General features: G+C 47.6%; 1 protein-coding gene across 1 annotated transcript; it reads left to right on the forward strand.

Annotated features, from left to right (window-relative positions):
* Positions 1-2,416: 2,416 nt before the first annotated feature.
* On the forward strand, positions 2,417-16,559 carry MGST1 (microsomal glutathione S-transferase 1). Its single transcript, XM_077340718.1, has 4 exons — positions 2,417-2,600; positions 8,764-8,913; positions 12,012-12,106; positions 15,338-16,559. Exons 2-4 carry the CDS (start codon positions 8,785-8,787, stop codon positions 15,582-15,584), a joined length of 471 nt encoding a protein of 156 aa, XP_077196833.1. The 5' UTR covers positions 2,417-2,600; positions 8,764-8,784; the 3' UTR covers positions 15,585-16,559.
* Positions 16,560-27,853: the final 11,294 nt, after the last annotated feature.

Genomic DNA, 27,853 nt, shown 5'->3' on the forward strand with positions numbered 1-27,853 from the left:
AACCGGGACGCCTCTTCTCTGCAGTTGAGACTTCCGAAATGAGACTCTCGAGAGCAACTATCACGCCAATGGCTTGTCTATTTTCATTTGTACCAGAACGGTTTCTAACTACCGAGCAGGCAGTGTGCAGCGCTAGTTAACTTTTAAAAAGAGGCAGCGATGGGATGGAAGATCTTTAATTGTTCGCATGCAAAGTCTAGGACTGTTTCCGCACTGGCGAGATCGTTTGGATTTGCATTTTTAAAGGGTCGGCTTTTTCGTCCATTCCTGAACTAAAATTTGCTTCTTCGGGCTGTTGCCCCACGGCAAAGGAATCCCCAGAAAACCCGATTTCATCTTTTGAAGTGGGGTCTAACAGGGTCAAATTCAAAGCTGGCCGATGTGTAAAAGTATGCAATCAGGTTTTTCCCTGCACCTGCCATTTTGTCATTCGGACACACCCCTTTCCTCATCACTGTCCTCCCTCCCCCTCCGTTCTGAAAAACCCAACTTTTTTTTTTTAAGGTGTGATCGCATTACAATGCTGTTTCTAAGTTTTTTTAAAAAAGCAGTCTTTCCGTCTTGCAAAACAGTGTTACAATGCTATAATGTAGTGGTCCCCAATCTTCTTGTAGTCGGGGACCGCCTCCAAGGGTGGGAGAGAGCCGGCGGCCCAGCCACAGCAGCTGCACGTAAACATGCACACGCAGTTGCGACGCATGTGCGTTTTCGCCACTAGGTGGCGCTAACGCGCATGCGCAGAACAGCCGCACGTGCACGTTTTCGCCAGCAGGGGCGCAAACATGCACATGCGGCGGCTCCGCGCGTGCGCGTTTGCGTCGCTGGCATGCCAGCGGCCGCGCCTGCCTCTTCCCCCCCTCTCGCTGCGGGGGGGGGGAAGGCAGGCGCGGCTGCTGGCGGCCCAGTACCATGGCCTTAGCGGCCCGATACCGGGCCGTGGACCAGGGGTTGAAGACCCCTGCTATAACATATAAAGTGGCATATAGGAACCAGCTCTTCTTCTTCTTCAATAATATCAGGGCTCTCTCAGCCTCCCCTCCCTCACAGGGTGTCTGTTGTGGGGAGAGGAAAGGTGATTGGAAGATGCTTTTAGACTCCTTCGGGTAGAGAAAAGAGGCATATAAGAACCAACTCTTCTTCTTCTTCTTCTTCTTCTTCTTCTTCTTCTTCTTCTTCTTCTTCTTCTTCTTCTTCTTCTTCTTCTTCAGTAATATCAGAGCTTTCTCAGCCTCCCCTCCCTCACAGGGTGTCCGTTGTGGGGAGAGGAAAGGGAAGGCAAATAGAAGCCACACTGAGACTCCTTTGGGTGGAGAAAAGCGGCATATAAGAACCTCTTTTCTTCTTCTATTTGCACACCTACTAAATTACAGGGCTGCCTACCGATTTCCTTTAAAAAGCACTCTGCACCTGTCCTGCCATAAAAAAAAAAAAAGTTGGCAAGTCTGACAGACACAAGGAGACAAAGTTTGAGCCCGCCAGAGCCATGGTGGAAACTGCAAATGTGTACAGTGTATTTATTTTATTTATTTATAATTAAATTTCTAAGACCGCCCCTCTTGGCCCAGCCATTTAAAAAATCTTAGGTCCTATAAATCCTATAAATCAGTTGTTCTCAACCTTCCTAGTGCCGCGACCTTTTAATGCAGTTCCTCATGTGGTGGGGACCCCAACCATAAAATTATGTAAGGGTTCTTTCACAGAAATCAAACCGAAACTGACCAATGGCACAAAGATCCATTGTTCAGGATTGTATAGAAATTGGCTTCCCCCCCAGGGTTTCTCAGTTCAGTTCTGCCTCTTGTCCCACCATGCTGCTCTTGCCCTTTACCGACAGATGAACGCTCTATCTCGGTCTACCCTGCAAGGCTGTCATGTGGATGGCGCCTCCCTGGCCAAGCTGCTTGCCCTGCCGCGACCCCTGTGAAAAGGTCATTCGACCCCCAAAGGGGTCCCGATCTCCAGGTTGAGAACCACTGCTGTAAATGTAATTGGCCAACTCATGGCTGGATCCCAGATTCGATCAATTCAAAGTGAAACTGACCAATAGCGTGCTGCCAGGAATCTCCTATTGTTTGATGTTGTCTATATTTTTGGGTGTTTTGATTCTTTGTACAATGAAGAGGTGAAATGTCCTGCTCTCTGAACCCACGGATATAATTTTAAGCCATACAACAACAACAAACAACAACAACAACAACAGCGATAATCCTTGAGTCCAGCAGTGTTCAATTCTGAGCATGGGCTTTTGCTTGCACGCACCCAAGTGGAGTTTGGGGCGCGGCCTCCAACGCCGAGGCCTCCGGCTTCACGGGAAGAACCAGAGCAAAGGCGAGCCCTGGGTGTCGCAAGAGGCCTTCGGGGGTGTGACCCAGCTGGGCGGCCGCCAAGTGGGGAGGAGGAGGAGGGGAGGAGGAGGAGTAATCCGGGGAGGCTCTTTGCAAAGCCAGAGGAGGTGGGGCGCGCGGTGCAGAGCCGGGGCCGGAGAAGGGGAGCGACCCGATTGCTGCAGGCCGGGGCAAAGTCTCGGCGCAAGCTTGCCTCCCCTCCACACCCCCAAACGAAGCCGTGGTGCGCGGATCGGGAAGGGAAACAGCCGCAAGGTGCGTTGGCTTCCGTGGCGATGTCGGATCCCGTGCAAAAAATCGCGCGCGGTCTGTGCAAAAGGCCGGCAGGAAAGTTTGCAAGCGGGCCGGGGGGGGGGGTAGAAAGAGAAAGTGCTCCGTGTCGCTCCCCCCCTCCCGGTTGAACTTCCTTGCACGACTTTTTCTTGCTTGGGAGCGAAAGGGAACTTCGGCGCGGGCTGCGCTGCAAGCGAACCTTGCAGCGTAGTCCTGAGCCAAGGCCGCGATCCTAAACGCCCCCCCCCCCGGAGTCGGGCTCGGCGTGGATCGCCGCCTTTCGGATCCTGCTGCGGGGCTAAGGAGCGTCGCGCACGTTCTCCCCCCCGGGAAAGGCGCCACTTCGGCTGGAGAGGCTGCATTTGAAAGAAGCCCTGCAGCTAGCGAGCTAGCTTTTCAGGGTTATGGGGGAGGGGGTTGTTCGGTTTTTGGAGGGGGAGGAAAGGCAGGACCAGTGGCGATTGCACAAGGGCTACAGCTTCGACTCGGGTTTGCGGTCCCCGGGGTGGGCAAACTGTGGCCCTCCAGATGTCCATGGACTACAATTCCTATGAGCCCTTGCTGGCAGGGCTTCATGGGAATTGTAGTCCATGAACATCTGGAGGGCCGAAGTTTGCCCATCCCTGCACTAGACTGTCGCGGGTCCTGGGTTTGAGTGTGTAGGGGCGGCAGGAAATCTGGAGCGAAGAGCTCGCACAGGATCAGGGCCCTTTTCCCGGGGGGAGGGAGGAACTCTTCCAGGCCTGTTTCTGGGCTGCACCCGCCGCACCCCACCTGCTCTTGGCCTCCGGGGAGTTAGGAAGGCAAGCCGTGCGATCCGTGCTTTCCCAACTGACTGCAAATCATAGGCCGGAGTGATGAAATAGGGTGCAGGGTGGTGGTGGGGAAGGGGTTTAAGCCCATTCCTGCACAGTCAGGGATCCGTTGTGCTTGCCTCTCCTCTGTGCAACCCCTGTTTGGTTTATTTTTACAAAGGCCTCCCCGTTATGTAATGTTATTCGCTCCTGAAACTGTCATAGAATAGAATCATAGAGCTGGAAGGGACCTCCTGGGTCACCTAGTCCCACCCCCTATGCAGGACACTTACAACCCTATTGCTTGCCAACAGCGGCCTGCCTTGCAGGGTTCTTGGCAAGGCTTCCTAGTGGAATGCCTGTGAACTGCTTTAGGCTGAGAAAAGCAAGACTTAACACTCAAGGATGCCAGCCTCCAGGTGAGACCCGGGGATCCCCTGGAATTATAGTTTGTCTCTAAAACTGAAGAGATCTGTTCCCCTGGAGAAAATAGGTGCTTGGGAGGGTGGACAGGGGTAGTCAAACTGCGGTCCTCCAGATGTCCATGGACTACAATTCCCATGAGCCCCTGCCAGCAAATGCTGACAGGGGCTCATGGGAATTGTAGTCCATGGATATCTGGAGGACCGCAGTTTGACTACCTCTAGCATTATACTCCACTGAAGTCCTGCCCTACCCCGAATAACGCCGATTCTCAGCTCCACCCCCAAGTTTGCAGGTATTTCCCAATCCCAGTATTACTAGACCTGGACAGTGCCCTTTGGGTGACGTTCATGCTGGGTTAGGCCTGGCTGTCGGAAAGGGTCGAAGTTCTCTCTGCAAGCCTGCAGGATGTATAAAGCCGTTCAGGCATTTTGACCGGGGCTGGGCCTGGAATGAGATTTTGCCATTCCTGTTTTGCAAGCTCTGGTTTGCTTTGGAGTAAAAGACTGGGGTGGAGGGCGGCCGCATGGCTCCCATGGACCACCTTAAAAATGAAGCCGAGCCGCTTCTCCCGCGTAAACTCTCCGTAGGCCAGCAGGGTGGTATTTTGATGCAAATCCCTCCAACACGCCTGTGGTTATTAAAAATAAAATTGAACGGAGATTGACTCATTAAGTGCCCGAGACGTCCAAAGCAAATTTCAAGTGAATGGAGCTAATTTGTGCATGCGTTTGCTTTCGAAGGAGGGGCGGGGAGAGAAAGTTTCTGCTTTGATGTGAGTAAGATGGAGTGAATTGCATTAAAAAATAAGCATGCTTCTGTCAAGCAGAGGGAGAAAAATTATGCACTCTGTGGTCAAAGCAGATGTAGAGGCCGGCCAGGGGTGGCCAAACTGGCTCTCCAGATACCCATGGACTACAATTACCATGAGCCCCTGCTGGCACCTGTAGTCCATGGGCCTCTCGAGAGCCACAGTTTGACCACCTCTGATGTGTCACACTCTCAGCCTAGCAGCAGGAGCTCATGGTAATTGTAGTCCATGGACATCTGGAGAGCCGCAGTTTGGCCACCCCTGATGTCACGCACTCTCAGCCTAGCAGCAGGGGCTCATGGTAATTGTAGTCCATGGACATCTGGAGAGCCGCGGTTTGGCCACCCCTGATGTCACGCACTCTCAGCCTAGCAGCAGGGGCTCATGGTAATTGTAGTCCATGGGCATCTGGAGAGCTGCAGTTTGGCCACCTGGATATCACAGACTCTCAGCCTAAAAACTCACAGGGTTGTTATGAGGTTGAAATACAGCAGAGGACCGTAGAAATTGCTTCGGGTTGGGGTGCAAATGAAGTTGATACATTTTTTTTAATTAAAATTTCCCACGGAGCTGCACAAGTCTTCAGAAAAACCCAGCTTGGTTTCTTTTGGTTTATATATGAGGATGCACTCTCCCTCTGGAGCTCCTGCAGGCTTCCAAGGTCCAGGGCCTAGTCTGCGCACAAAGGATAATGCACTTTCAATGTGCTTTGGCAGCTGGATTTTCCAGTGCAGAACAGGAAAATCTACTTCTAAAGTGCATTGAAAGTGCATTACCTATTGTGTGCAGAATAGGCCCAGGAATCCCTGCTTGAGCATCCCTTGCCTATGGTCAAGCCATGAGCAACCGTTAGGACTGTACATGCAGAATTACGACGACTCAGATTATGTTCTAATGTTTTTAATATTCTTAATGTGCCTGTACTAATAAATATTTGCAGTTTGTATATTTTCTCACTCAGCCTTCGGGTTCCTGGCTGGGATGGGCGTTTGACATTAAGACGGAACGATGATAGATAATCTCTCTTTCAGCGTATTGATCTTATGTCGTGTTGCAATCGCTACATGTTGTCATGCTTGGCTGCCAGCGGTTGTCTCTGTTAGGCAAACGGGTGGAGTTGCTTGACCCAGGTTTCTCTCTGTTCTGACCGGGCAGTAATATCAGCGCTCTCTCAGCCTCACCCACCCCACAGGGCCCTGATATCACTGCTCGTTCAGAACAGCTTTATCCGCGCCATGGCGAGCCCAAAATCATCCAGCTGGCTGCATGTGGAGGAGTGCAGAATCGAACCTGGCATGCCAGATTAGAAGTCCACATTCCTAATCACTACACCAAACTGGCTCTTTATTCCTCGCGTTGCCATGAAAGCTGGGAAACGGCCGCTTCCATTGACATGGGGGGTGGCGTTCTCATGTGGTTATTATGCTTGTTAAAGAGTGCGGACCCTGAAAGAGTGCGGACTCCTGCCTCAAACCGCCTCCTTTCTCTCCTCCCTCGGTCCTCGTTGGAGGTGTGGCCAGCTGACATCACTTCCAGCCTGGTTCTGGGGCTCCTAAAGGCCTGTGAAATATTTCAGGGGCTCCTCCAAGGTCAAAAGGTTAAAAATGTACATGGCCACCAGGGGCCCCTCCCCTTCCCGCCACATCGTTGGCCATTTTGGGAGGGAGGTCAATATGACCATACATGATCATACATGGTAATGTCAGCCAATAAAAGTTTAACACATTTAAAAAATATATATATATCAGGGGAAAAAATTCACAGTCAGAGTAGTTCAGCAGTGGAATAGGCTGCCTAAGGAGGCGGTGAGCTCCCCCTCACTGGCAGTCTTCAAGCAAAGGTTGGATACACACCTTTCTTGGATGCTTTAGGATGCTTTGGGCTGGGGGTTGGATTAGATGGCCTGTATGGCCCCTTCCAACTCTATGATTCTATGATTCTAAATCAATTAACTCCCACCCATTCAGGAAACCCTCCCAGGGCTGTGAAGAAACCCCATGGTTTCATGAAACCCTGGTTGAGGAAGCCTGTTTATGGTCATAGCCTGGGTACAATGTGCAGGGATATATAGCTTGGGGTAGCTTGACCAAGGAAACAACCTTAAAACAATTTTAAAATCCCTCATTGTCTTGCGGCTTTGGTTCACATTCTTTATTTCTTTTCCTGATTCTTTCAAGTTTTGTGGGTGGACCTTTGTCTCAGCGGCTTTCTGCTACACCGCATTGTCCAGAGGGGTGTGATATCTTCATAAAACCCATGCGAACACCTGTCCTTGTGTTTCTCATGCTTCTTATTTTATCATGTAGAATGCCGTGTAACCTGCTTCTGTCTTGTTTCGCTTTGAAGTTTGGTCTCATGGATAAAGCTAGGTCTGAGTTCACTTTCAAGAACTGTGTTGACACCTTCATGGTCTCCACTCAATGGAATGACAGGGACATGGGGGTCTAAACTGGGTAGGGCAGGCCACTAAGGCTGCCGTCCTCCAGCTGGGTTCCCCCAACAAAATGAAAAAAGCTGACGAAAGACTCTCTCCTCTGGGTCTTTTAATAAATCATCAAAACGCAGACCGGTAAACCAAAAAATACAAGAAAATGGTCAAACTTAATTTACTTAGGTTGAACTAAATGTCTCCCTTTCTTTCCCTTTGTGGACTTCCATCAGGCCTGTGGTTGAGGTCAGGGGGATATGGAAACAACTATTTACACAATGTGTAGAATGATATTGGCTAGATATCAGGGGAAAAATAATTTCACAGTCAGATTAGCTCAGCAGTGAAATCGGCTTCCAAAGCAGGTGGTGAGCTCACCTTCACTGGTGGTCTTCAAGCAGCGGCTGGACAGATACTTACCAAGGATGCTTTAGGCTGATCCTACATTGAACTAGATCAGTGGTCCCCAACCTTTTTATTTCCGGGGACCGGTCAACGCTTGACAATTTTACTGAGGCCTGGGGGGGGGGGTAGTCTTTTGCCGAGGGATGTCGCCACACCGAGGGGGAGCCCCAGCCATGGTGGCCGCTGGAGAGCACCAAAGGTGAGCTGGCAGCAGAGTGGTAGGGCAGCCCCTGAGGCAGCAGCCGGGGAGGAGGACGAGGAAGAGCCGCAGCCTGGTACCAACTGATCCACGGCCCAGTCCCGGTCCCCGGACCGAGGGTTGGGGACCACTGGACTAGATGATCCTTTCCATCTCTATGATTCTGTGGTCCCCTCTCCTGTCCATATCCCTTCCCCCTATTTTGGGCTTCCTTAGGAATACCTCACTACTGAGAATCAGAAAATTGCCAGTTGGAAATGACAAAGCCTTATGAATGTTTGATAGTGTTTTATCATGTTTATTGAACATGCAAATTCGTGTTGTAAACTGGCCCAAAGCCCACTTGTGAGAAGGGGCGGCCTATAAATAAATAAATAAATAAATAAATAAATAAATAAATCGACGTACGCCATTCTCCTGTCCTACGCTAGAGTCTGCATTATTGGAACGAGCCACCCTTCGACAGTATTTGTCTCACAAACATGACTGTTCACAAACATGACTGTTAAATCCATGGGTTCAGAGGTGGGCGACCTCCAGGTTGTAGCTGGATATCTGCTATGACAGCAGATTTCCCGGTGACTGAGATCAGCTCCCAGCGAGAAAATGGCAACCTTGGGAGATGGATTTGATGGCATTGGGCTATATGGAAGTCCCTAGTTTCCTCAATACCCACCCTCCTTAGGCTTCATTTCCAAAAATCTCCAGCTTTTTCCAACTCAGACCTGCTAACCCTAAGGCATGAGAAGACTATTTAGACCAGCTGAGCAGACCCCCAAGGTAATTGGGGGGGGGGGTATGGTCCCAAATCTCCGCTTGTCCTGAAACTGATTGCATATGGGCTGGTCATTTTCTTTCAGCCTGACCTGCCTGTGGGAATATAGCCGAGGAAGAAAAGAGCCATGTGCCTTGTCCTGAGCTTCTCGTAAAAGGGTTGGAACGATTGGCTTAAAAAAAAAAAAGCGACATAAATTATCTAGCAAAGAGGATGCTTGCTTGTGCTTTCAACTGAGGGATCGTAGAAAAATGCCGCTGCCCCCCGATTAATGTCCCGTGATTTTTGCTGCCCTTCCTTTCTATTCCAGGTCTTCCAACAAGCTGCCAAGATGGTGCTCGATCTTATGGAAGTCATCGACATAGAGGTGATTCTGGTTTATGTCAAGTGTATGATCATCCTCACGATAAAAATGATGCTGATGAGTGCCTTGACGGGATTCTACCGAATGAAGAATAAGGTAAGAGGCATCCCTCTCAAGTTAGTGGGGTTCTGGCGACCTCAGGGATAGGATTTTCTGTCTACTGGGTCAAGGTTTTTATAGAAGAGAACATGAAGTTGCCTTGGGATACAGTGCGTAAATGAGGCAGGATGCGTTTGTAGAGGGAAGGGCCTTTCAGTGCGGGGGGAGGTGTCTCTGGGGATGTTTGGGGCCTCGTGATACCCTGTGATAACCTTGTGGTGGACCGGGGGGGGGGCACAGTGAGGGCTGGGCAGAGTCTGCACTTACTTTCTTTATTCCATTGTCAATCCTGTTGAATTCAGATCACTTTGAACTCGATTCTTCCTCCCCCCCCCTCCCCATTGAAACAGGAAAGTCTTCTGCACGTGGTTAGGGAGGCTCAGAAGGTGGGGGGAGCCAAGCCTCTTTCTTTCTTTTCTTGAAGGGAGGGGGGGGAGAGGATCGAAAAAGGCAGAGGAGGGAGGAAAAATCCAGGACCAACAGAAGTTGAGAGAAATTAGGGGCTTCTCCTTTAAGGCAAGCATGTCACATGACCAGGTGTAGCCTATCAGAGGTTCTCTATCACGGAGCTTTCTTTCCCAATCCGGAGCTTTCTTTCCCAAGCTGGATATTCATGCTTAAAAGCAGTCTGAGATATCACACAATAAAGGTAGGGTCACTCCGGATCAATCCTTCTTGCTGCAGAAGGAAAATTAAAATTGCTCAAAATCCAAACGGAAATCGCATATTGTGTAGAGGGCAGGGACTGAATCGATCTGGGGTTGGAATAAAAGCTCCGTGCAGTTTACACCTTGGAAACCAATGTGCTCATGAATGTCATGTAGTGGGGCCTTCATTCAAAGGCCAGGCTGCGTTAGGACTTCTGGGCGGGATAGTGAGGTTAGACGCAAGGATCTCTAAAAAAATTCCTGCCCCCTGGTTCCGTTGGTGCATCGCTCTGTGCTTTAACTCACACAGTGCCTCCTCTGATGGTGGCTTTATGCACATTTGAACACTCTGCTATTTGTTTTCCACACTCCTCGTGATTAGAGAGTCCCACAGAACAAGCCGCCTCCCATGACCGGGGGTGGAGTCTCATATGTGAAGTTGCCTTATATTGTATCAGGTCATTGGTCCATCACAGTATAGCCTACTCAGACTGTCGGTGGCCCTCCATGGTCTCAGGCCAGGAGGCCTTTCACATCCTCTGTACCTGGTCCTTTTAACTGGAGCTGCCGGGGATTGAAACAGGGAACTTCTGCATAAGATTTGGCTTTCCTGCTTTGCATGGTGTTTTCACAACACCAGGATCCCATATATTAGCTCGTTCATAACATTCTAGTCTTTTATTCCTCAACATTCATTACTTGGACGGCATGAATTATGCATTTTTTATAATGTACGCATCAATTATACAATTTTATATATTTTAAATTTTATACTGGCTCCCTGATTTTGCAATTTTTTACTGTGAAATGTTTTTTCTCGCTATCTGTTTTATCTGGCCACAGTGCTGTATCAAATAAATTTGAATTTGAATTATGCATACCTCGGAGAGTTTATGGTCACACAAACCTTGGATAACTGCACTGTGGATTTTTTGCATTGGGGCAGAGGCCCCCAACCTTTCTCAGTAGGTGGGCACTTTTGTCATTCTGACCCAGCATAGTGGGCATAGACCCAACATGGCTACCTCAAAATGGCTGCCATAGGAGGCGGAGCCAGCCACAAAATGGCCGCACCACAGTGAAGAGCCTTGGGTTGTGGTGGCAGCAGCCACCAAAGCAATGTCTTAAAGAATCCATACAATCAGAAGCATGGCTGGGCAGAAGATTCCCCCTGCCCCCACCTCCTTTTTGAAAACACTTCACAGGAGCCAGGGAAGGTGGTGGTAGTTGCCCATGGGCAGCACGTGGAGACCCATGCATTAGAGCTATTCACAGTGGAGGTATGCGGCATTCTGAACCCTGCCATCTCCCCCCACCCCCGGGTCTGGAACAAAAGCAAACCTGAACTCATGACTCTCATGGCATTGTGTGCATTCTGGAGTGGCGGCATTACAATTCAGATTTGAGGCAATAAGTGGAGCCATTAATGACCTAAACACACAGTGAGCTTTTAGATGGATTCGCTTCCTGACGTACGGGCTTTGCATGCTTATAAATCACAAGGGATCTCTCTCGAATTTCTGATTCTTGTTATTTTGATTGACAAAATTGCTGTTTCAATGTCCTTTATATGGATTGTGGACTCTTTTCATGTTATTTTCTGTGTCCTTGTACTAAATATTTCCTATGTGAGCACGCACTCCCCCCTCCGCTACGTTTGACCTTGATAAATCAACATTATGCTCATATCACGCATACAGATAACATACGTTTCATGTCTGTTGCTGTTAAAAATCATACAATGTATATGTAGTAACATAAAATAAGAGGAACCTTACTGGATTAGACCTGTGTGATCCATCTAGACTAGCATCCAGGAATCAAATCAAATCAACTAGTTCTTCTAGGGGGCAAACAATTGGGCATAGAGTTTAAGGCAGGGGTAGTCAAACTGCGGCCCTCCAGATGTCCATGGACTACAATTCCCAGAAGCCCCTGCCAGCATTCGCTAAATTTTGGTGCCCACAGAATGTTGGCACGATCCCTGGATAACATGGACAGAAGCAGAGAGAGTTTTTAAGTTCAGCACTCGGCCTGCTGTTAATCTGAGCATCAAGGACTCCCTCCATCCCCATCCCGGTGTAGGGGAAATGCCATGGACCTTTCCCGGAACTCCCGCAGTACCCCTAGTTTGGAATCTCTGCATTATACTATTAAAATAGATATTAAACAGTTGCCCCCTCTCCTATCATGTGAGAAAAAGAGGGGGCTCATAAAGATGGCCTATTGAGATTGGCTGGTCGATTATGATGGAAAAGCCAAAAGATCAGGTGGTTTTGTTATTATCTGTTAATTAACCAAAGCGGTATATCAATATAATTAATTAAATTTATAGCGCGCCTTCCTCCAAAGACTCAATGCAGGCTATAAATTTAGGCCTCAACCGCAGGCCTGGCGGAATCACTGTGTCTTACAAGCTCTGCGGAATTGTACTCTTCTCGCACGTAGGCATTTGCGAACATGGAAGATGTGGCCTCAGTCGGGAAGGGGGAGCAGGCGAAAAAGTATTTGCGGACTGATCCAGATGTGGAGCGCATACGCAGGTAATCCAGGGGACTTTGGTCACAGTTAGGCTCTACTGACAAGAAAGGAGGCATCGGTTTGAAGGGGTTTGAGAATCTACACAGACCTCCCTGCTATCCAGCCAGTATGGTGGATTGATGAAGAGAGTCAAACTGGTATCTGGGAGAACAAATAAGATAAAGAAGAGGAGTTGGTTCTTAATATACCGCTTTTCTGTACCTGAAGGAGTCTCAAAGCGGCTTATAGTCGCCTTCCCTTTCCTCTCCCCACCACAGACACCCTGTGAGGGAGGTGAGGCTGAGAGAGCCCTGATATTCCTGCTCAGTCAGAACAGCACTATCCATGCTGTGAAGAGCCCAAGGTCACCCAGCTGGCGTCATGTGGAGGAGAAGCCGGGAATCAAATTAAATCTCTAGGCATGCAAGGGAGGCTCACTGGGTGACCTTGGGCCAGTCACATTCTCTCCACTTAACCTTCCTCACAGGGTTGTTGTGAGCACAAAATGAAGACGGGGAGAACGTTGGTAGCCACTTTGGGTCCCTGTTTGGGGAGAAGGACAACGCACCAATGAAATAAATTCCCAGCAATTTCACTCTCAGGACTGCGATTCTGACGGAGATAACTTTTCTGTACGCATAAAGATGACGGTCGTGATTGTACAATTGTATAATAATGCTTTAGAGCAGGGGAAGTCAACCTGTGGTCCTCCAGATGTTCATGGACTACAATTCGCATGAGCCCCTGCCAGCATTTGCTGGCAGGGGCTCATGGGAATTGTAGTCCATGAACATCTGGAGGACCACAGGTTGACTTCCCCTGCTTTAGAGTTTCATCAACAAATTAGAATCCCTTCTGTGAGAGTCTGGGTTGTCCCGAGGCTGGAGAGAAATCTTTTATTGTAGAGAATTAAGTCTGTTTGTGGAGTCACTTCCATTTGGCTGGATTTATGGGTTTATGAACAGGCGTAACGGGGCTCCTAAATTTGATCGCTTTATAATGCAGAGTTTGGGGGAAATTCAGCCACGAGCAGCTTTTATCTTTTCTTCGTTAGCTTTTAACGATGAATACGAGCTCCCGAAGACGAAGAAGAGCTCCCAAAGCAGTTTAAACGTTTCTCCCCAGCCCCCCCACACCCCCCCAAGGTCCATCTGCCTTTCACCACAAACTTAGGAAGGTGCTTTTGACTGAGTGAGCCCTTTAGTTTATCAAGGTCCTTATTGTCTACTCTGACTGGCAGCTGCTTTCCGGGGGTCTCGGGTGGAGGTGCATAAGAGTAGCCTGCTGGATCAGACCAGCGATTATTTATTTGATGTATGTATTTATTTAGACTTTTATATCGCCCTTCCCTACGGCTCTGGGCAGTTTGCTTGTAGATCCACCCACTCCAGCATCCTCTTTAGCACAAGAGCCTACTAGTTGCCCCCGGAGGGCCAAACAAACCCAGGACAGATAGTGAGGCCTTCCCTGCTACTGCCCCTCAGCCCTACTGGTATTCAGTGTTCTGCTTCCTCTACCCATGGAGGTGCTGTTCAGTCCCTGTGGCTAGTAGCCCTTGAGGGACCTCTCCCCCGTAAATCTGCCTAACCCCCTTTTTTCAAGCTCTCTGTGCTCCAGGCTGTCACTATCCCACAGCTCAATGAATTGCTGAGTAAAGAAATATTTCTTATGTCTGTGCAAAGCCTAGAACCCTAGAGGTGGAAGGGGCCGTGGAGGCCATCGAGTCCAACCCCCCGCTCAGGGCAGGATCAGCCCAAAGCATCCTTGGCAAGGGTTTATCCATCCGCTGCTTGAAAACTGCCAGCGAGGGGGGGCTCACCGCCTCCCCCTTGGCAGCCTGCTGGTGAACTACTCCTATTGTAAAACAAACGAACAAACATTAACCCTAATCTCCATCTTGTACCTTTCCACCTGTAATTTAAACCCATGATTGTGAGGACTGTCCTCTGCCACCAACAGGAACACCTCCCTGCCGTCAGCTAGATCAGGGATAGTCAACCTGTGGTCCTCCAGATGTCCATGGACTTCAATTCCCATGAGCCCCTGCCAGCAAATGATGGCAGGGGCTCATGGGAATTGTAGTCCATGGACATCTGGAGGACCACAGGTTGACTGCCCCTAATCTAGATGGCAGCCTTTCAAATACTTTAAGAGAGAGCAATACTGCCCCTCCCAACTTCCTCTTCTCTAGACTGAACATTCCCCTGGTCCCTCAGCCTTTCCTCTTAAGGCTTAGTCTCATGTTGGTCAGAAATATCCTCGAATGATCGTCTGCCACAGGAGAAGGAGAAGACACTCTCTCTGTCCACTTATTCCGGCCCTTGCATAATCGTCTGAACCTCTGTCAGGTCTTCCTTTAGCCATCTTTTTCTCTAGACTGAAAAGTCTTTAGCTTTTCTGTATAGAAGAAAAAGGAGAGCTGGGCTTTATACCCTGCTTTTCACTACACAAGGGACTCTCAAAGTGGCTTACATCACCTTCCTTTCCTCTCCCCACAACAAAATCAGACTCCGGTCCAACAAAGATTTATTCAGGGTGTGAGCTTTCGATTGCAGGCACTCTTCCCCAGACTACGAACTCCTTACACGACAAGGAATATATAGCAAAAATCAATTCTGTTACATCAGTAGGCTGTGTCACACAACCAAATACAGCCAATGGTAATCCTTTGTCAAATCAGCCAATCAATCCCCTGGAATTCAGTGTAGTTTACAAAAACACAAGAGGCACCCTGTGAAGTAGGAGGGGCTGACAGAGCGCTAACAGGACTCCTTTGTGATAACAGCTCTAGCAGGACTGGAACTAGGACAAGGTCACCCAGCTGGCTGCATGCAAAGGAGCGGGGAATCAAGCCTGGCTCTCCGCCTGGTCAAAGCCGCCATTCAGCAAAGAGCAGTCGGGGAGGGTTTGCTTTAATCGGGGAGCATTGGCTAAAAAGGACAATGATAGTTTGGCTGAACGACCATGATGTCTCATTGCTGTTTGACTCTAGGTAGTGAACTGTGTTAGAAGAGTGAATAGCACAGTGAGGTGGCACAACCTAGACATGTAGCTCGCAACTCTGTCTGTCTCTCCTCTGCACTTTCAAGTAGGTCAATTCCTGAATAAACTTTTCAGCTACTCTTTAATCAGGTTGTGCCACCTCGCTGTGTTAATCGCTCCGCTAACTGACCGCCCCAAGCCCGTCCAGGGGAAAGGGAAGTATGCAAACTACCATAAATAAATCCTGGGAAACGTCTCTGCTTCCTCCCCAGAATCCATCTCAATGATCTGGAGAACATCGTTCCCTTTACCTTCATCGGACTGGTCTACTCCATCAGTGGCATCTCTTACACCACCGCCTGGTGGCATTTCCACCTTTTCCTCGGGGCTAGGATCTTCCACACCATTGCTTACTTCATACCTCTTCCCCAGCCCTGCCGAGGATTGTCTTGGGGAGTGGGCTACTTTGTGACCTTTTCCATGATATACAAGTTGTTCACTGTCTGGTTGACTCTGTGATGGGAAATGGATGCTCTCACCAATGTGATTTGCCTTAGCCCACTCTTCAGGTGTGTAGCCATGTTGGTCTGAAGGAGCAGAACAGAATTTGAGTCCAATGGTACCTTTCATACCAACCAACTTTTATTGATCCTGCGTTGAGCAGGGGGTTGGACTAGATGGCCTGTATGGCCCCTTCCAACTCTATGATTCTATGATTCTATTCTAGGTGTGAGCTTTCGTGTGCATGCACTTTCTCAGACAGTGAGAGAGGCATCATGACAGTGTAGGTAGAACTTGCTCGGTCCTTATCTCTGCACTGTGATGGTTCCTAGTTGGACTCAGATTTTGCTCTTATCACACTGTTGTTTTTTAACCATATGTGGCCAGGTCGCCCCCCCTCCCCCCAAATGGCCAATGATGGGCCTCTAGGGGGTGCGGAGGGGAGGGACCCTGGGGGAGTGAGCACACAGCTCTGCTTCCCAACCATATTCTGCCCAATCGTGCCACTTCTGGGGTTTTTCAAAGCCTGAAGAAGGTTTGGGGGGTTTCTCAGCAAGAAACAAGTTGAGAAAGGCTGCTATAAGGCGTAGCGATGTGAATTTGCCCCTTGTAGGTAGACCCCCAAATGTTACCCTTTAGGTTGTAAAGAATTCCCCCCATAAAATGCAGTTTTTGAAAGGTTTCTTCCTTTTCGCATTCCATGAACACTCTTTTTAAGTTTCCGAATGACATCAGCAGAATTCAGATTCAGCATTGATACGATCCCCTTTCTTGCTTCTGTTGAAAAATAAAATACATTTTCCCTTACTTTTTTCTTCCATGTTTTTCTTCACCTGAAAATGACTATTTCGTACATGTTTCAAGATTTTTAATGTATAACAACTCCCTATTGATGGTATGGAACGCATGGTAATTTTCTACAGATGCTATTTCTGGATGTCTCTTTTTGACGCATAAATCAATAAAGACAACAGTGAAAAAGGAAAAAAAAAACGTATTTGAATTTTTGGACTATTCCCCCACTCCCCCCCTGGCTTTTCTAACTCCAGCGAGCAAATAGAATGTCACAATGAATCAGAGATTCAAATCATAAGAGTCCTTTGAAGAATATTTACCTTAATAATAAGATATCGCAAACGACGCCAAGCCCGGTTGTAAAAGAGACTTTGATGCAAATACATGTTTGTAACCAAGCGTTGGAATACAATCAGGGAGCAAAATTTTTCTTTGCCTAATATCCCTTTGTCACAAAGCAAAGAAACAAGATAATGCTCAGAATGTCTTATAGCATGGCTTCAGTACTGTGGCTTTCACAGTCCTTGGAGCTTATGGAATAACCAGATTTCTCTCAGCCTTCTTGCCCATTCTTGGCATGTGCCCAATAGCTGTTCTGAAAGAGGGACAAACAGATGGTCTATATTTTTGCATTTCCAGATGGGCACAAGTGAAGGAATACAAGAGGTCTGGATTCGGCCAGAGGCCCATCTCCATCCATCCACCCACCCACCCACCCATCCATCCATCCACGCACCCACCCATCCATCCATCCATCCATCCATCCATCCATCCATCCATCCATTCCATTCCATTCCATTCCATTCCATTCCATTTCTATACCACCCTCCCTCTCAGCTCAGGGCGGTTTACAACATAGTCTGATATATACACAAGAAGAAAGTAGGGATGCATCAATATTGCATCGTTGCATCAATATTATGAAACATTCAACCTTTATAACACTTAAACCAGGGGTAGTCAAACTGCGGCCCTCCAGATGTCCATGGACTACAATTCCCAGGAGCCCCTGCCAGCGTTTGCTTTTGCGGGAATTCGCATTTGCTGGCAGGGGCTCCTGGAAATTGTAGTCCATGGACATCTGGAGGGCTGCAGTTTGACTACCCCTGACTTAAACCATAACAACCAGTATGGCAAAATTGCAATATCAAGTCCTGCATCCTATTCCACAGGATAGGCTCCACTGGAAACCCAACCAACACAGGTCTGAGAGGCAAAGGCCACCTGCTACCTCCACGTGTCACTGGTATGCAGATGCTTATTCCCTCTGTAGATGGAAGTCCCCTTTAATACTGGAGACCTCCTGGTATTACAGGTGATTGCCAGACGACAGAGGTGAGTTCCTTTGGGAAAAACAGCTCCTTCAGCAAGAGGACCGGCATCGTACCCAAGGCCCCTCTCCTGCCCAACCATGGCCTCCACTGGCTCCGTTCTGGAAATCTCCAGGTATTGCCTATTCCGGAGCTGGTAACCCTGCTTTAGTCAACATGAGTAGCTGTTGAGGGACCTATCCTCCACAAATCTCTTGACCTTTTAATGCTGTCCATGCTTGGGAGTAGAAGCAAATTATTCCAGGGTTAATTGAAATACCGTAGTCTTCTGAACAACATAGAGCAGCATACTTCAAAGATTTCTGTGCTGCTTTTCCATCCCATTCAGGGTTCCGAAGGTAGCAAACATTAAAACATTTCAGATATGAAAAAGCCTTTTAAAATACAATGGTATCAAATAAGTAAACACAGATGGAGAAGAGCTGAGAATTAGTATTGGAATGTCATAACAAGCGTTCACCTGCTGGTGGAAGACACAAACAGATGGAGATGGACAAATAGCCCTGGGGAGGGAATTATAAAATTTTGGTGCTATTATTGAAGTAGGGCCTCCAAGATAATTGTCACATGAGTAGAATACTGGTGGTGACCAGATGGTTGGTTCCATACAGTGTGGAACCTTAATTTCAACAGTACAAGCGGCATATGTTTCTAGAATAATCTCTGGACGTGAACACAGCTTGAGGTAAAACAAGATGGCGGAATGACCTCATGACTCCAACCTCAGATAATGGAATTGACTCAAATCTGAGATTAGGCATCAGAGCAAAATGATTCTGCCTTCTGTGCAGCTCAGTCTGGGAAAATGTGGAGTCTTGTTCTATGGACTCAAGCAGGCAAATTTATGTGTGTGTGTTTATAAATTTGTATTTTAATTCTTGAGTGCTTTTAAATGTGTAATTTGTGTGTTTTGAATCTTACAAATTTGAACCCTTGGAAGTAACTGGGGCTGAGAGAGTTCTGAGGGAATTATGACTGACCTAAGATAACCCAGCAAGCTTCGTGGGGAATCAAACCTGGTTCTCCAGATTAGAGTCCACCACTCTTCTACACCACGCTGGCTCAGAAGACCTACTGTTTCCACCGTCCTCATCTGATATCTGCATCCATTTTCAAATAAAAGCATATTGGGGGTTGGCTGTAAGAATCTATGCAGGGTTCTTGTCAGGATGGAGAGGTGAGTGGTATGTCGATTCATCCACAGTTTATTGCTCTCCAGATGTCTATGGACTACAATTCCAGCAAATGCATGACCAGGGAAATGATGATCCCATGTTGGGATCAGAAGGCAAATTTCCTCCAGGCCAGACTGACCAGGGATTCTGGTAAATTTGGGAGGGGGGGGGCATCATCTGGACATGGAATTGGGTTCACTGTGGGTAGGCAGGTAGTTGTGAATTTCTTGCATTCTGCAAGGGGTTGGACTAGATGACCCTAGAGATCCCTTCCAGCTCTATGTTGTCATCAGGGGAAGGCCTTGGCCTCCCTCCCCTGTTGTTGACTGACCAGAGGAACTGGTAAAGGGCCACTGTGTGAGACAGAATGATGGATCAGATGGACCATTGGTCTGATCCAAGAGGGCTCTTGGTAGGTTCTTACTTTAACTGCCACCCCACCCTGCGAAGCTTCTAAGAATGCTACTTCTTGCTGAATTGGATGATTTTTGAGTTGCCACTAGATGTCCCTCTTTGGCTTTTTAAATTTTTGGACACCGGCCTTTGCTAGAAGCCTCCGTTAGTAATAGTTTCTCACTCTGATGAAGGGGATGTTTTGCTAGCGAGATAGAAAGAATTCGTATCGGCTGTCAAGAAACTTGGCATCCAAAGCTTTTGGAGAGATGAGTTTTTACGAGAGTTTAGAGAGTGCAAGGCCTTCATCCTTTAGAGAAGTCCGTACGATAGGACTAGGGTGGCCTGCAATGCCCCCTCCACCCCACACCCCCTGGATAGTTCTTAAATCACAGAATCATAGAGTTGGAAGGGACCATACAGGCCATCTAGTCCAACCTCCTGCTCAACGCAGGATCAGCCCTAAGCATCCTAAAGCATCCAAGAAAAGTGTGCATCCAACCTTTGCTTGAAGACTGCCAGCCTTTGCAGAAATTTAAACTTATGGGGTCTCGTATGGTCTAGCACAGGGGTAGTCAAACTGCAGCCCTCCAGATGTCCATGGACTACAATTCCCATGAGCCCCTGCCAGCGTTTGCTGGAAGTGGCTCATGGGAGTTGTAGTCCATGGGTATCTGAAGGGCCGCAGTTTGACTACCCCTGGTCTAGCAGTTTGTGGCATAATTCCGGGACTGAAGTTACACAGAAAAGGAAATTCCTATCTAATGGACCAAAGTCAACATAATAAAGTCTATGTACAACTTCAATTGATATGCCTCGCTTAAAGAGTCTTATAATAAAAAAAACCCTCAAGACTGCTTGCTTGCAGAATCTTGGGCTTTAATAGCAAAGAAACTGCAGATCAACTGACCTTCCTCGGTGCAATTATGTGGGGCCTTATCTTTTACCGCAACCTGCCAAGAGACGTTATTCTTCTTCACCCCAATCAAAACCTTTGTATGAAATAACTCTCACAGCAACTGCAGATCCCCAATATATGTCCCTGCATTGTGCAGGAGGGGTTGGACTAGATGACCCTAGAGGTCCCTTCCAAGTCTAGGATTCTGTGTCCCAAAAGTACAGGTTCCCATGTGATCAAGGCAATCGATTGAAGTTAGGCAGCTCTGAAGAGCTAGCCTTGCTTAGCCTGAGCTAAGGACATATCTGAGGGACCGTCTCTCGCCCTATGTCCCTTGCAGAGCTCTGTGCCCCTTGGATTCTCAGAGGGCTAACTTTTTTTTGAGTTTTCCAGGTTTCTTCCCTCCCCTGTTAACTGTCACTTGTATTTGTGACATTCCACTCCTTTACCCAACACATTCAGTCTGCATCAGGATTTTGTCGATCCTTTCTGACTAATTCTCAACATTGGTGGTTTGCGTATCTGGAGAGGTTGTCCCCCGGATGGCCGAGGTTGTGGCTGGCCCCATCAAGCCCCTTCTAGCGTCATCGGCCTAGGAGTCAACCAGTTCAGGTACTTGGCCCCAAATTCCTTGCTAGCCCTTGTGGATTGCTTTTCTCCAGCTGTGGCCTGCTTAAGAGCCGAACACACGGAGTGCTAATAAATAAAATGAACGGAGCAGGCTTTCGGAAGCTCTGCCCTTTGGTTGACTAGAGATGCAACAAGAGGGCAAACCAAATTTGTGCTGCTGCCTTGGGTGAGGATGATCTTATCGTATCTTCCTATAGTCTTGCAGCCTAGCGCCCTTGCACACCCTTTCCTTAATACGTCCTTTCATTACTGCTATCTCTTATCCTTCCCAATTTCCTTTAAGTGCCTGGCATTCACTTTCTCCCGTGTGAGGTGCTTCCTAGCCAAATTGACCTTTCACTTGCCTCACAGAAGCCTTGCTGTTTATCAACATTACGTTGCTGATACCTTTGGTCCGAGTCATTTGTTTTTTGAACATTCCGTCACATCAGAGCAGCTAAGCCAATGCTTTCTTTCTCTCCCGGGGCTCCTGTATTTTCTGACTCATCCCACCCCCCAAGTTGCTATCTAATGAGTAAACATGAAAGGCAAATGTGGAAGGATTACCAGCTTTGCAAAATGGGGGACAAACGCAAGGTGCCCTGTATAGCTAATGTTATGTATCCTTCTTGAGAAACACTCCATGCTGGAAAATGCTAATGCTGCCTGCAAATTTACCCTTTGGGGCAGTGGAATGATGCAGTGTGGTTTAACCAAAGCTTTTTTTTGTTTTGCGGTTCCCTTAGGGCTGCTTCACTTGTTACCTTTTACTCCATGCCTGCGGCCACAGAGCAGGCTAGTTAGTGCAGATCGATATGTGAGATTGAGTACCCTCATCCCGTGTCCACTTTGCCCACTTGAGGTTGTCAGGTCACCAGGCTGCAGGTATGAGAGCAGAAACAGTTCTTCTCCCCTTTTATGGAAGGCTTAAGTGTACAAGAGCCCTCTCGGGTCTAGATCTCAGCCGACTGAGTTCACCTTTTCATCCGCAGTAGGGTGAGCATGAATCACAGGGATCTGAGCCGATTGGGATAGAGCTGTAATAGGGAAAGGGGTGTGTGTCCCCATCAAAATATTCTCCCACTGACAATTAAGATTGCCAGATAGTGCTTGGCAAACTGTGGAAGGGTTGTAGGCGAAGCCATTGGGGGGGGGGGCATGGCACCAAATACAGCACCACTTCTGGTTAAAAAGAAGAACAAGTAGCAAAGGGTAGCTCTAGGAATGGTTGGAAACTCTATGGTAAAACCATGGAGTTTCTGGTGATTCCTAGAGCTACCTTCTGCCACTTCCTGTAAAAACTTCCAGCACGGTGGGTGTTTTGTTTTTTAAAGATTTTCATCTGCTGCCACTTTGAGTAGCAGTGGTAATGGGACCTGGAGGCATGAAATCCACCATTCCCACCAGGGGCCTGGAAGCCCTACTGACAATCCAGGGTAGGGAATTCCTCTGGTGACCACAAAACAAACAGCTTCGTGAGCAGCCACTGCAGCCATGCAAGAGGCCATCCAGGAAGAAATTGGTGGGAAATGGCCTTTGACGGTGCATTCCAGCCACTTATAGCCAATAGGAGAAAAGGGGATGAGTGTGTAAAGCACTTTGCCTTTCCCCTAAAGAAGGTAATGATGGGGCGGGAGGCGGTGGGGAGCAGGCTGGCCTTGGCTCTCTCAGGTCAAAGGAAGTCTTCGGATATCTTCAGTGTGCTCTGGAAATCCACAGTCCCTGGATTGCAGCTGAAGAACGTCCGATGTAAGCAACAGGGGAGCCATCGCCTGGTGGGCCGCCCAGTCAAGTGATGGAGGTGTTAATGATGCTGCCCGTTTTTAAGTAATGTTTCTCATTTGGACACATCTCCCTATTTGTATTTCATCTCCTTTCCTGGCTCCTTCATCTATGTCCACTCTGGTTATGTTCCCGCCCCAGGGACTTTGTTCTCATCATTCTTGGCTCCTGCCTGAACTTTCTCGTATGCATTTAGCATTATTTTGCGTTGAGACAGGGATATATGGAAAAGGTATTTTTTTAAATTCTCGCCGTTTGGCTCCGGTATTTGTTTCCTCTTCCATTTGAAAGGAGGGCATTCCAAGTCTGCTCTGCGCTCACAGCAAGAGAAGAGAAACCGTTTTCCAACTGCAATCACGTTAACTGGGTTTTAAAAATGTTTCTTCTTTGAACTGTTTCCCTCCCCCTCCTTCAAATACAGGGGGGGGAAAAAGAGCAAAGGCTGGATTAAAACGTACATTTGCCATGCTCCTGTTTCAGATTCATTGAGCGGGTGGAGAAGGACAAGTTCAGGCCTGCTTAAACAAGAGGCGACGCAAAACGATTTCCAAAATTTTCAAGTTTATGCTGCTTTGTACCTTTCCCAGCCATAAACTGGACGGCCCAGGCTAGGAAGATCTCCTCAGGTCTTGGAAGTGAAAGCTGTTAACGTGCACATTGGATAATGCACTTTCAATGCAATTTAGATGCAGATTTTCCTGTTCCGCACAGGAAAATCCAGCCACGAAAGTGTAGCAAAAGTGCATTACACCAGGGGTTGTCAACCTGTGGTCCTCCAGATGCCCATGGACTACAATTCCCATGTTCAAGTTTATGCTGCTTTGTACCTTTCCCAGCCATAAACTGGACGGCCCAGGCTAGGAAGATCTCCTCAGGTCTTGGAAGTGAAAGCTGTTAACGTGCACATTGGATAATGCACTTTCAATGCAATTTAGATGCAGATTTTCCTGTTCCGCACAGGAAAATCCAGCCACGAAAGTGTAGCAAAAGTGCATTACACCAGGGGTTGTCAACCTGTGGTCCTCCAGATGCCCATGGACTACAATTCCCATAAGTGTAAACTATACACAGCACAACAGTTGAGGCCACAATTCCTAATGTACGTTTGTGAAGCATCCACTGGGGCCCATTATGCACGGAGTGGAAGGTCCGCTTTCGGGGTGGAATAGCGGCGGCTAAAATCACCAATTATGCACACTGCAGACGGCAACCGGGCACAGACTCAACGTATGCTGCCGAAAATGCTGTGTTAGCGAGATGTGGAAGAAAGTGGAGCTTCCTGGGACCAGGGCACAACCAGAAGCAGCTCCAGAGTAGCCGTGTGTATAATCGGATACTCTGGGTTTTGCCGCCGTTGCGTTCCGTCCCGTGCATAAGCGGTTTGCTTCGCTTCTTCCTCCTCTGCGTTCTCCATGCCGCCGTTTCAGCGACTGTGAATAATAGGCCTGGGTGTCTCTGCTGAGCATATAACCAGGACTTTGTAGTTTACAACAACCAGCCCTACAAGGTAGGCCTGCTCCAAATAACTTGTTGATTGTATTCCAACACCTTGAATAAAGCATTGTTGGTCTCAACAGCTGGACTCAGACTTGGATTTGCACAGAGGCCCATGCAAGTTTCAGGGGGAAATTCCTCAAAATTGAATCCGTAATGTCTAAATACATTTTTATATAACAATTTAGCAAAGTACATGAGATTGAAAGAGAGATTGATCGGCCCACTTTCATTGAGCTTCATTGTTGAGGAGAGATTGGAAAACTGAATGTATTCTTTACTACTAAATGATTCTTATTAAGTCTTCTTTATTGTGATGAGTGCTTTATATTTTGTAAGATTACATGAGTATTTTTACCTGTAAGCCTGGGTTACTTTATATAGGCACATAGGTAGGTATAATTTGATTGATAAGACCTCCCTTCTCGGCCCAGCGATCTCATGGTGGTGTATATCAGTGGTCCCCAACCAGCGGGCCGCAGCCCGGTGTCGGGCCGCGAAGGCTATGGTGCCGGGCCGCAGCTCCCTCTACCTGCCCTCCCCGCAGTAAAAAACTTCCCGGGCCGCAAGCTTGCGGCCCGAGAAGCTTCTTACTGTGGGAGGGCAGAGAGAGGGAATCAGGGCTGGGCCGCGCCCGTGCATCGGGCCGCGTGTGCGTGAATGCGCCATGCGTGGCCGAAATCGGCCATGCATGGCACCTGCGCACATGCGCGGGCATGGCCCGTGCGGCCGCGGCTCGATGCCCTGCCGGTCCCCAGCTTCAGAAAGGTTGGGGACCACTGGTGTATATCACATAAAAACCTTGTCACACACTTTCAGCTAAATTTACCTCACAGCACCTTTGGGTCCCCATTGGGAAGAGTAGCAGAATATAACAAAATAAATAAGCAAATACTTTTTTCAAAAGTTCTCATCTATTTTAGGGGCTACCAGCTTTGGTAGGTTTTTTATGGTTTTTCATTGAAACCCGTAGCCATCTTGAGAATATTTCAGTGGGGGAACTGGACATATTTTAAACCCATAAATAAAAGCCAGCTTTGATTCAAATCCTAAGAAGGGTTTTCTCTTGCCGTGGCTTCTTAGAGAAGGATGCGTCCTTCTTGTACTCTTGAAATGTTTTTTTGTAACAATTCCTTTTAAAATTTGTTCTCCTGCATCACACTGAACAAAGTCCTTGTGGGGTTTTTTATACCCCACTTTTCATTATCTGAAGGAATCTCAAACACGTTGATATTTACCAAACAAGGGGAGGAAATAAAAACAAAAAAAAAACCTTGCTTTTAACATCAAAGGAGAATACCACTTAAAGCAGATTGTTTATCACTTTAGAAATACACAATGTAGGAAATAAAACGGAGACCCGTTTTAAACACTGAACGCGCACTGCCCTAAAATGGGCAGATCTGGTGGCTTATTACGTTTCGTTATGTTCCACAAAGTTATTTTCATTTATTAACGGTTTTATTTATTTCTTTTAATGTTTTTCTTTACAAAAAAAAAAGATCTAGTTGTTATATTTGCTGTCTCCCGTACGGCAGAACTGCTGTTGACAGGGTTTGGTGGGTTGTTTAATCCCTAGACAATTTCAACACACTCTTTCTCAGCTTAATTTAACCACAGTATTCCTTGCTTTTCTCCCTCCTCCCCTTTGGTTCTTAATTGTTTTCAGAGTGCTTGACTTTGGGGAATCGCTCAGCGAGCCAGACTTCAAAGGGCTGTAACAGTAAAACCATTTGGAAATATGCTAATTGAGGTCCTCCCCCCCCCCCAAAAAAAACCCCACATTATTTTCTATACTGTTTTACAAAAGGCCATTCTGGACAGGAACTAAAAAGCAGAAGACTTATGAGGTGTAATTTCCACACACACATACACACACACACACACACCATACACACACATCAGCTATATTTGGCCTTCTTTGGTGCCAGTAAGGTAATATTTGGATTCGCGGGGAATGAACGAATGCTCTCTACTTAATTTTTTTTTTAATTAAGTTTTTGTTGCTAGTTTTCAGTTTGTTGCTTTCTGCTAGATTTGAGGGTTTTTTGTTTAAACATTCATTTCAATCACAGATGCATTTGGCTGGTTTTTATGTGCCATTTATATAGTATGTATGTACAGTATATGTCATATGCATATATGCTACCTATCAAATATGCTCATTTAAAGGATGCGTAAATGATATTGAGAAATGGATATACTTTACGAGGGAAATCTGAAACACAGGAAACAGAAAACTGTGAAAAAGAAGAACCACAAGAAGAAGAGTTGGTTTTTTATACCTCACTTTTCATTACCTGAAGGAGTCTCAAAGAGGCTTCCAATCTCCTTCCCTTTCCTCTCCCCACAACAGACACCCTGTGAGGGAGGTGAGGCTGAGAGAGCCCTGATATGACTTAAGAAGAAGAAAAATTGGTTCTTATATGCCGCATTTCTCTACCCGAAGGAGTCTCCAAGTGGCTTCCAGTCGCCTTCCCTTTCCTCTCCCCACAACAGACACCCTGTGAGGGAGGTGGGGCTGAGAGAGCCCTGATATTACTGAAGAAGAAGAAAAGTTGGTTCTTCTATGCCGCTTTTCTCTACCCGAAGGAGTCTCCAAGCGGCTTCCAGTCGCCTTCCCTTTCCTCTCCCCACAACAGACACCCTGTGAGGGAGGTGGGGCTGAGAGAGCCCTGATATTACTGAAGAAGAAGAAAAGTTGGTTCTTCTATGCCGCTTTTCTCTACCCGAAGGAGTCTCCAAGCGGCTTCCAGTCGCCTTCCCTTTCCTCTCCCCACAACAGACACCCTGTGAGGGAGGTGGGGCTGAGAGAGCTCTCACAGGATTGCTCAGTGAGAACAGCCGTATACCAAGCTGGTTCTCAAATGTGAGTTGAATTATGGAGAACAGCCAGTGCGGTGTGGTGTGTTGGATTGGGACCAGGAAAACCTAGAACTGAAATAGAGCTGTTTTTTTATGTCCCGCTAACCAAAAGAACCCCAAAGTGACTTCCAAACACCTTTCCCTTCCTCTCCCCACAACGGACACGCTGAAAGGTAGGTGGGGCTGAGAGAGCTTGGAGAAAACTGCTCTGCGATAGCAACCCTCCGATAACTTTGACTGGCTCAAGGTCACCCAGCTAGCTGCATGTGGAGAAGCGGGGAATCGAACCCGGCTCACCTGATTAGAGTCTGCCACTCTTAACCATGACACCACACTGGCTCTCACTCCATGGGCCCGAGGGCCCTTAAAGAAAAAGAATAACCTCATAAAATCAAAAAATGTGGAAGGGGCCCAAAATCCACCCAGAGAGCCCTTCATTCTCTTCACCAGGACATATGTGGAAGAAGTGGGTTTGAACTAGGCCTACCTCAGAGGCATCACATCTGGCGGTTAATAAATGTAATAAATAATAACAACAACAGCAACAATGAGGCTGGCGTTTGGACTCGAGCGGAAGCTGAAGAACAGGGTGGAAGAAGGATGCGCATAGGGGTCACCGAGAAAGCCAGGAGAACATCCAGGAGTGGCGGTTAATAAAAGCTAATACAAATAAATAAATAAATAAATATTCAATGGAAGGGCACTGCTCTTGAAGGAAAGGAAGGACCTGATTCTGTCAGTGATCCATGCCCTTTTGAGTGGCTCTCGTGGTTAGAATCATAGAATCACAGAGTTGGAAGGGGCCATACAGGCCATCTAGTCCAACCCCCTGCTCAGCGCAGGATCAGCCCAAAGCTTTGGTTGAGTGGTTGGGTGCCATTGTTGACAAGGCGCTGAAATTCAGGCAATGGGCCTCATTTTCTTTTGTAGACTTCTTTCCTTCCT

Source organism: Paroedura picta, chromosome 5 (assembly GCF_049243985.1).
Source record: "Paroedura picta isolate Pp20150507F chromosome 5, Ppicta_v3.0, whole genome shotgun sequence".
Taxonomy (NCBI): Eukaryota; Metazoa; Chordata; class Lepidosauria; order Squamata; family Gekkonidae; genus Paroedura; species Paroedura picta.

Coding starts and splice junctions, on each gene's coding strand:
- MGST1 (XM_077340718.1), top strand. CDS start 8,785: ATGGTGCTCGATCTTATGGAAGTCATCGACATAGAGGTGATTCTGGTT. Junction 8,914..12,011: donor TCTACCGAATGAAGAATAAG/GTAAGAGGCATC, acceptor TCTCGCACGTAG/GCATTTGCGAACATGGAAGA. Junction 12,107..15,337: donor GATGTGGAGCGCATACGCAG/GTAATCCAGGGG, acceptor CTTCCTCCCCAG/AATCCATCTCAATGATCTGG.